Genomic DNA, 9,296 nt, shown 5'->3' on the forward strand with positions numbered 1-9,296 from the left:
GTAGGGGGGCCTCCTCCCCCGATGGGCGGGGGGACTCGCACTTCTGCCTGGCCAGGAACGGGGAAGGAGGAGGGGTGGGGGGTCCTGAGGGTGGGGTGTGGAGACCAGAAGGGACCAGGTGTGGGGGGAGGGGGAGGGATGCTGACTCCAGTGTCAGCTCACCGTTGGTTGGGACTTCTGTTTTCTCCTTCACATCTGAAGAGTCAGTTACATCCTGTTCTTCTGCCTTCGTGTCTCCACTCCTCTTCTCCGCAGCTGTATCCTCATCCTTCTTATCCTCATCTTTCAGGACATCCAAACTTTTCTTTCTCTTCAAGGGCAGCGGAGGAGGTACCACTGTGGAGTGTTCCTTGTTAACCTTAGAATACATATCAGAAATGTCCTTCTCTCCATTTGTGTCCCGTTTTTCTGGGATGTCTTTGGTTTCGCCACCTTCTCGTTGTATGTACGTGTCTTCTCCACTGATAATGGCGAACGGCCCGCTCTCACGTTTACTACGGACACCTGGGCTTCTCATGTCCATGTACTCGTCTTCTGATGAATCTGTGGAACCCTGCCTCTGGTGACTGCCATTGGAGTCGGAGCTGTCTCTCTGGGCGGAACTTCTCTGACTGACGTCTGTCAGCGACCCGGGAAGTCCACTGTCCCTTAGCTGATGGTCCAGACTGCTGGCAATCTCTTTCAGTTTCGTCATCTGTAAATTTGAGTGGATAGAATAAAAAATAAAATCTAACATGATCTTCTCTTTATGATGCTTTACATAAAGCTTTGCTTCAACATACAAGCAAGAAGTACCTACAGTCACTATACTAGTAGCTCCGAAAAAGGTAGCAGAAGGAGTGACGAAAAGTCAAAATGGTAAGTCCAATATGTAAGTCCAATATCCTGTCTTACTGTTAGGTGGATAGCAGAAATCACTATATCTTGTGAACATCTTACAACAAACAAGTACAAGTTACCAGTACCGTACCTGTGCAGTTGCCTCCTGGGCATCCAGTATGGTGAGTACAGACTGTAGCTGCTCCAGTTCCTACAAACAAACAACAAGATAAACATTACCATCATAGTGACTTAAACTTCAACTGTAGAACAAATGAGAAAGCAAGTATTCAGGACTGTTACTTACCATTTACTGACTTCCAAAAGCATGCCAATATAAGAGTAGGGAAGAAGGTTGTGGAATGGTTTGAGCAAAAGTGAGCATTTATCAATCATTGGTAATTCTGTCACAGGGCAAACCTTACGGGTAGTGAAATCTGAGTGTAATAATAAAGATATGGCTACAAAAACAGAATTTGAAGGCTAGTCTGACTCAAGAGTAGCTAGAAGTATTGTAGCTAAAAAGTGAGGAGATGAGGTCAAGAACAATTAGGTACAAGGCAATATTGTAGCTAACATGAAAAGCGGGAAACATGATGAAACACAAGGATTTTTCCTAGGCCTCATCACCCTCAACTTTTCAATTGGAATATTCGTCCATTTTATCTCACCACTTGTAGCTTCTTGACCAGTCCTCCGACCTCTTCGGTCAGGTGGTGCACGGTGGTGGTGGTGGTGGCCTGGTTGAAGAAGTCGTCTGTGAGGATGTGGTCGTACACGTGAGCCGCAGACCGACGGTAGTCCTGTGATGCTCGCGAGAGAACCTTGAACCACTCATCACGAATGGCCTGGATGTCGGCACCTGCCTTCTGGTTTGGGTTCGGAACTCTGAACCTAAGAATCAAGATGAGAAGGGTAGCAATGAAGAAATGTAACAAAATATAATGAAAATGACAGGTTTTTAAGACTTCAAATGATTCATGATTTAAAACAAAAACACAAATAACTAACTTGACACTTAAATATAATATAATCATAGCCAAAAAATAGTACCACTAGCAAAATCCTCCTCTCAAAATAAACTAAATAAAAGTACTTCTGGCTACCCAGTATGTATACCGGTAGTTATCAAAGGTAGGTCAAAACAGAAGACTTTTCCTCTGCTACTTACGAGAAATGTTCCTTGTTGGTGCTGATACAGAAGCCGTTATCCCCATCAGGAGTGATGGACACACTCTCATCATTCAGGTGGATGATGTTCAGGGCAGTCTGTCAAACATCAAGAAAAACATTATAAAAATACATGAAGTAGAGAAATCATATATCATGTCACAAAGACTGAGAGACAAAAGATTTCAGGCCATAAATTACAAAAGAAAAACCTATACCTAGAAATTAGAAAGGATCTTCAAGTGTAAAATTTGCACTCTACAAGAAGAAATTTTCAGCTTGTTTTTTTTTTTGTAGTACTTTGCAGCTTTTTCTATAATTCTATGTTGGGAGGTACATGTATATTTTCCATACCTGAGACTCCTCGCCTAGTTTGTAGTATGACAGTTCCCCCTGTCGAATCCGTACCCATCTCCTGTACAGAAAGGAAAGTCAACAAGCATTGGCAAACATTCTACTCAAGGAATCAACAAAAACACATAGTAGTGACTCCATCATACCAATCTGATGAAGAAATACTACACCAATGTTTATGATACGGTCCAGTCACTTAAGATCTAACTTGTAAACATCACTCCCAGGTAACCAAGTGATTCCTATGCCCACCTGTCTAGTTAAAATGATAATCCTGGACACAAATACATTCACCTGTTTGTGGAATAGATAAACTTATTTACAGGGGATTAATTTCCTTACTTGGCCAGGTGTGTGCAGGAATTGCAGGTGAGATAACGTTTCAAAGAATTAAGTTTTGAAATTTTCCATCCTCAAAAAAATCCTTTAAACTTGTAAAAACATTGTCAAGTAATGTGAGTAATGTGCATGTGAGAAACAATGTATGTTTTAACTTTTATCTGAACTGCCCATAAGACTTTTATCTGAACTGCCCATAAGAAAATGCCAATACAAAACTGATACACAATGCTTGAATCTAGTAAAATAAATCTAATATTCTACCATGTACCACTGTTAACATTCAATTTGGGCATCCAAGTCATCCAAAATTCAGAATCTTTATAACAAATAAGTTATAAGCATAATAAAGGAGATGCAGACCATGCCCCATATACAACACAAAAATGATACAGAGAAGCCTGCTCTTTTAAAAAAATGTTACAGCAGCAAATCTACAAAAGATTGAAATGTAGAGCATCAAACATGGTGACCCTGAATCTGCAGGTAGACCAAATTATGCAGATATTGTATGTTATCTTCCTGACCTATTCCACTGGTTCCTCAGTAGTGCTGTTCCCGCCCTTTTCTCCAACTCTCCCTCCTTTATGATGGCCTGCGCTCGTGGCAATGTCTTCACTGGCTGGAATGTCTCTGTAACAGCACAGATGGACAGTTCTTACCATCCATTTTGTACCCCCCCCCCTCTTGTAGTCATATAATTACATTTTCTAACAATGATTTATTCATCATGCAATCAAGTCCAAACAACACCATACAACATACAATGCACACAATGTCATGCAGATCCTATGGAGGGAATCATATATATTTGCACCTAATTGCAAATGGCAGATTATTGCAGAATTCTTTGAGCTTAGATTCATGTCCACTAGCAAATGTGAATTGCTAGTGAAAAAGCTTGAATCATAGACAAGCAAATAACTTTTCAGCCCAATTTGATAGTACACAAACACAGGCTTAGCAAAAAAGCAAGCAAGCAAACACACATTCTGGCCAGATTGTGTTCTTACCTCCCTCCTTCTCACATTTGTTCTGTTCTACGATGATGTTCAGCAGGCGTAAGATCTGCAGAAGGATGACAAGAGAGACGGTTCCTAGCACAAAATGGCTCTCATCACAGGTACACGTTCTGTCAGCATCTCCACACGAAGGTAGCTCTCCAACTCCTCTTGGTTCCACAATATTCTTCAAAGAACTAAATGGTAGAGTCTGCATCTTTTTGGCTACAATTTCCTAACTAAGGAGCCTTGGAAAGTATCTCCTGGTCTTAACTAAGCTAAAGTCTTATAAAGAATTGCAGCAGACATGTCTACCATGCTAGCTGCATTCCTTCACTGACTGCATGCATTACACAGGCAAGCTGCCGTTTCAGCTACGAACAAAGACATGCCAGATTGGACGACACAAGACCAAGTGGAACTGATTAGCATCGAGGGAAATGGCTCCATTTTTATGCAAATGAGCCTAATTGCCTAATTGTTTGAAGAAGGGCTCTGTCCACTGACACCTTTGGTGCCCCTAGTTGCAGGGGGCAGAAATAAGTGTTTTGTCTTTGGTCCATTGTTTTCTTGTTTCTCATGTGTTCCTAACAAATTGTCTGGCATTAAAATTAGCAATGATTCTGCTTTTTCTAAAAAATAATAAGTCTTCATCCTTTTAAGGTCTTGCCTGAATCTTAAAATGATGCCAAGAAGGTGACAAAAGGTCTTACCGAGGATGTGGACTTTCTTTCTCCAAATACTAGTACGTTTTCCACTGATCAAGGACATTATACACAATGTCTCTGCACTGATCTAGTCCGTAAAGATAACAATAAAGTTATCTTGAGCCATCTCTTTCTGGTTGAATAATGTGGCCTGGGTGACACACTACTTCCAAACTTCCAAACATTTAACAAACAAAGACACGGAAAGGACAACCTTGCTTTACAAGAAAACAAAGTTGAGTGGACTTACCTTGTTTTTCTCTTCTAAGTTGTCTGCATTCAACTCGTACTCATGATAGTCCTCGAAGTAAATGAAGAACCTCAACCCTTCCTGAATATTAAAGGGGAACAAACATTCCTTTTATTACATTTCTATCATTGTTTCAAAAACTTTCATAACAAGGCAAATTGCTACTCAAAAAGAGAGGTCTTTTTCAGTTAACATGTGTGTTATAATCTTACTACATGTATATGATAGAATAATTTCAAAGTACCAGCTTATTTTTTGTCAGAATTTTTTTAACATAAGTGCAAGTGACAGGCTTATCCTTGGATTAAAAACTACTAGTAACTGCATCATTGAGCATGTTGTTTCTTTGGTCAGAAAATGACTATTTTTCGTGGTTGGAATTTTCTAAAGAATTGGTATAAAATCTTCATGTTGAAATTGCAAAACTTTGCAAATATATTTGCAAAGTTCCTTAACTTCCTTACCGCACTCTCAGACCCTGCCACCTGTTCAAACTGGAACGTGTTGTTTACGTTTCCCCTCTGGATGTTCCGCAGCACTTTCATAGCAAAGTCAATCTGGACAAAATAGAGGCACAGAAAATAAAGAACAAAATGTTTTTATCACCAAAGTAATTTCATTGTATATAACATATAATAAGAGAATTAAAGTACAGTCTACTAGAGTACTTCATTATGTGTTGACCTTCATGGGATGAAATCCCTGCCTATCTACCCACCTGTAGGATCCTCCTCTGACTGGTGCGATGTTTGAAAAACTTGTACACGGTGAAATTGTAGACCTTCCGCTGCTGGAAGGCACTGCTGGCCTCGGCAATGTTCTCCTTCTCAGCCCTCTCAGCCTCAGCCAGGCCGTGGTCCTGTGCATACTGCATGGCGTCCTCGATGGTCATCCGGCCTCTCTAGTGGGAGAGAAAAATGGGAAGGTTGCACAATTAATAACACATTTTTTCTTTAACATGGAAGCTCTCCTTAAATTGGCCATATTGGCCAATGATAGGCTACCATATCTTACAAAAGAAATACATTCAATTTTGTAGAACACCATTGACAGCAACATATTCACATAATATACAAATACAATTGTGCAGTGCCTGAAGTTGCCAATTATGGGACTGTTACGATGGAGCAGTCTTGTATACATCACTTCAGTGACAAACACCTGGTTCTAACATTTCTGTTAGGTGTCACCTGGATACCATTTTCATGATTAGTTGACTATGGTGAACAAGTAATAATGTTTGGCTTGGTGGCCTTACCTTCACCAGATTCCCAATGAGGGACCTTGCTGCATCTCCCTCTTTCACCTCCTAAGGGTAATAATATAATATATTATATATATATATATATAAATAACAAAAACATATTAGATCACAATGTTAGCCTTTGTACACAATGGTTTAACTTTGCTGGAACACTTGTAGCATGGTTCAATTTCACATGAGATTTGTATGTCTTTTGTGACAGGAAGACAAACACCTCTGGCATGTTTCATTTAACTGCAGCACAATTTAAATACTATGAGAATTCAGATGATTTAGGCTGTTAGAATATTTTCAAAATGCCATTGAAAGTGCAAGTTATGGTACATGTAGGAGGTTGATGTAACAACTCAGGAAAAAAGTAAGTTTTCCACCGACCACACTGCTGAAGGCCATCGATTCTCTCTGCATCTCTTCCTCAGACATCCCTTCCTTCCGCATCAGATCTTCCACCAGACCTGTGTTTTTGCTGACCTCCGACTTCTGACCCTTGTCCTTTAGCGTTACATCTTCTGAACCTTTGCTGTCCTTTCTAAACATCTTGGCCATGTTTGCTGAGGGTACATGAGGTGCATGTATCTTTCCAAACCCAGTGAAGCTGGGCTTCTTGAAGAATCCTTTCTTCTTTGTCTTGGACATTTCCTGTGAAAGCATGGAGGTAGAAAAAAGGGTGAAAGGAAGAACAGTGTGTCTCTCAGTGGCTTGGTAAAGTGCTGTTATTTTTTTAAATACAAGTAGAAAAATTTGAGGAACTAGACTTTAAGTATTTGCTCCTCTCCTCACCTGCGAATTCTATTGATTATCTCTAATACACATGTATACTAGAAGTTTTGTTCATTTGTTTACTAGTATTTATTTTATTTTACAGTGTGCAAATAATTAAAAAGAAAAATGGGGGGGGGGGCTTTACCATCATGATTCTACACAATATACAGCAAACTTCTGTTTTTAGTATTATAAACCTTGAATAAATATAGACATGGCCACTGTGCAACAAACTTCTTCTGTCACTGCACATGTTGTTGATCTCTTTTCCAAGCTGGGAATTGATATAACGCCAGTTGGTACATGCACAAGTAACATCACAGGTCAATTCTTATGACAGCTAATATGACAGTCTACTTCATTTGTAATAGTTGTTTTTGGGGTCAGGGTTACACTCTCTTATACGTTTGTAATATACGGTATATCAGAAAAGTAATGAAAAAAGTATGCCATCTTTGTGAGTTTTGACGAAAACATTTTGTCCCCATAGCAGCAGGTCGTAAACATGATAAGCCTGACATGAATACTCATTAAAACATGAACTTGGTGGGTGGAAACGACTTCCTGCTGTGCCCTTTACACAAGGGGAACACTTGGCACAGGACCAGCTGCATTCCAACGTTGTTGACTTTCCCTCAGCTGGAACCATTTAGTACTTAGCTTTGCTCAGCTGTATATGGATAATGTTTATGGTCTTAACTTAAGCTTCCTCCTGGTAGTATAACTAGTGGCCAAACTGTTAGTTACTTCAGTGTCTTAAGGGTTAAGGTTACTTATAAGGTATGTCAAATAGCTAGGGCAGGCTTAGATCTTAGCCTAGACCTGAGGTAAAAAATACCATGGAGGTAAAAAATCCATCATCAAACATTACATATCTTAAACTACAATCTCGGGAGAGCAAAACAAATAAACCAAAGAGTTACAAACATGTCAGCCTTGGACTTTCCCCCTCTAAAAACTTGTTTCATCTGGGTATGTACATATCTATGATACATGTACACCAAAAGTTGCTTTTACAATAATGTAACACAAACTAATCCAACGGATTCGATTGACGTCAGCTATATAATTTACTGCAACTTATAATTTACTGCACTTAAAAAAAAACTATATTACATGTATATAGCTCAAAGTTGATGACAACAACGTTTTATGCTATAGCATACAGATGTTAAGGGTTACTAAACTGTTGACCTCAAAAGTTACAAAACAAGTTAACGTTGATGCAATAACGTTTTATATTGCCTCACAATTATTATGTTTCTGCACTTTGAGCCAAATCCCTCACAGAAATTTTGTTGTCTCAGGCCTTAAGGGTTGTTTTAGAGTACATGTGGTACCTTTACACAGTAACGGCACTGTTGAATTAGGTTTACTTAACTTTCCCTTATATGGCTGGAATGTACACCCACACACCATGGTGGCAAGTGGAACAAACAAGTTGAAGAATTTATTACTATGTTGTTAAAAAAAGGTCGCGGATGAAAGCTGAATGGCTATTTTGTACGCTTTGTACATAAAATCTTAAACACCAGCACACTTAAAACAATTTGTTTTAAGCAGACCTGCAAAATGGGGTGCATGGGAGGACACCAAAAAATTTAAAACGTTCAATTTAAAAATCTGATCTGACAGTTGTATGAATTTTCATGGGCCTTTTCATATATTTGGAAACAACCTTCCGTTTCGAGCCTGAAAAATCTGGTTTTCTTCCTAGTCGTTGTTGTAGTTGTCAGGCTTGACAGTCAACGTAAAACTGTCCCCAGCATGTCCAAAAGCCGTTCTGCCTACCTGTGGCGTCCCTCCTTGTTGTTGTACCTGTTGAGCCTCTAGTCTTGCCTGAGCGCCCCTCTCCATGGCGTACTGCACGGCCTCATCCTGCGTCATGCGGTTTTCTTTCACCTCCGTCAGCAGCCAGAGTTGCTCTTCGTTGCTGAGCTGACCCGGCAATCCCTGTGACATCTTGTTTGGTTGTTTAAAGTTCCGCAAATTCGGTCACAAAAACTTCCTGAAACTGTTTTTTACAGGCTACTTCCGCCATGTTGCTCATTAGTATTCATTCATCTCCCGCGGGTGATACCACTATTTGTGTGGGGGTTTAAGTTGGAGTAAATTTTTGTTTGAGTAAACTACTAGTAACCTCTTGATGATCAATTGATGATCATGTTCCTTCTGCTAAATTCATATTAAACCTTTCACAACGTACAACGCAATTTCCAAGTCATATTTCTTTTCAATCTTCCAATTACGTATGCTAAGAAAGATAAAGGATCCCATTACAAATCACATTTCATGGTTCATATTTTCCGGAATCTGATTTTACGGCCAGCTGAATCCATGTAAACTTTTCAACTTGACTGGGCAACTGGTAATATTATCTTTCGTACAAAATGTACTAGCTTTAGTGATTCTTTTTTCATTGTTCTGAAAGTTTATTTTGCTATGTACCTTCTACGTCATCACAAGTTCACATTATCTTTTCGCCCTATATTGAGGTTGAATTCCTCAAGCAACTAAAAGATGAAATGATAGAACCAATTGTTTTATTGTAACTATGTAGACTGGTACAAGACTGTAGCTCTACAAAAGTTGAAAAGTTGCAATTATACATATTTCAGAAAAGTATATCT

General features: G+C 39.4%; 1 protein-coding gene across 1 annotated transcript in view; it reads right to left on the minus strand.

The window, feature by feature from the left end:
• The window catches only part of LOC109482126 (cytokinesis protein sepA-like), a 14,626-nt gene extending 5,885 nt beyond the window's left edge, over positions 1–8,741 (minus strand). The window contains exons 1-13 of the mRNA XM_019784818.1: positions 8,458–8,741; positions 6,280–6,543; positions 5,899–5,949; positions 5,359–5,541; positions 5,105–5,197; positions 4,641–4,721; positions 3,696–3,750; positions 3,210–3,315; positions 2,344–2,404; positions 1,991–2,088; positions 1,491–1,713; positions 971–1,030; positions 1–694 (exon numbers count right to left, since the gene is read on the minus strand). The exon at positions 1–694 is cut by the window's left edge and continues 206 nt beyond it. Coding sequence (XP_019640377.1) covers positions 1–694; positions 971–1,030; positions 1,491–1,713; positions 1,991–2,088; positions 2,344–2,404; positions 3,210–3,315; positions 3,696–3,750; positions 4,641–4,721; positions 5,105–5,197; positions 5,359–5,541; positions 5,899–5,949; positions 6,280–6,543; positions 8,458–8,628 — 2,140 coding nt within the window. The 5' untranslated portion in view covers positions 8,629–8,741. The remainder of the gene's footprint in view (positions 695–970; positions 1,031–1,490; positions 1,714–1,990; positions 2,089–2,343; positions 2,405–3,209; positions 3,316–3,695; positions 3,751–4,640; positions 4,722–5,104; positions 5,198–5,358; positions 5,542–5,898; positions 5,950–6,279; positions 6,544–8,457) is intronic.
• Positions 8,742–9,296: the final 555 nt, after the last annotated feature.

This window comes from Branchiostoma belcheri, unplaced genomic scaffold (assembly GCF_001625305.1).
Source record: "Branchiostoma belcheri isolate BF01 breed outbred unplaced genomic scaffold, Haploidv18h27 scaffold59, whole genome shotgun sequence".
In the NCBI taxonomy this organism is placed as follows: domain Eukaryota; kingdom Metazoa; phylum Chordata; class Leptocardii; order Amphioxiformes; family Branchiostomatidae; genus Branchiostoma; species Branchiostoma belcheri.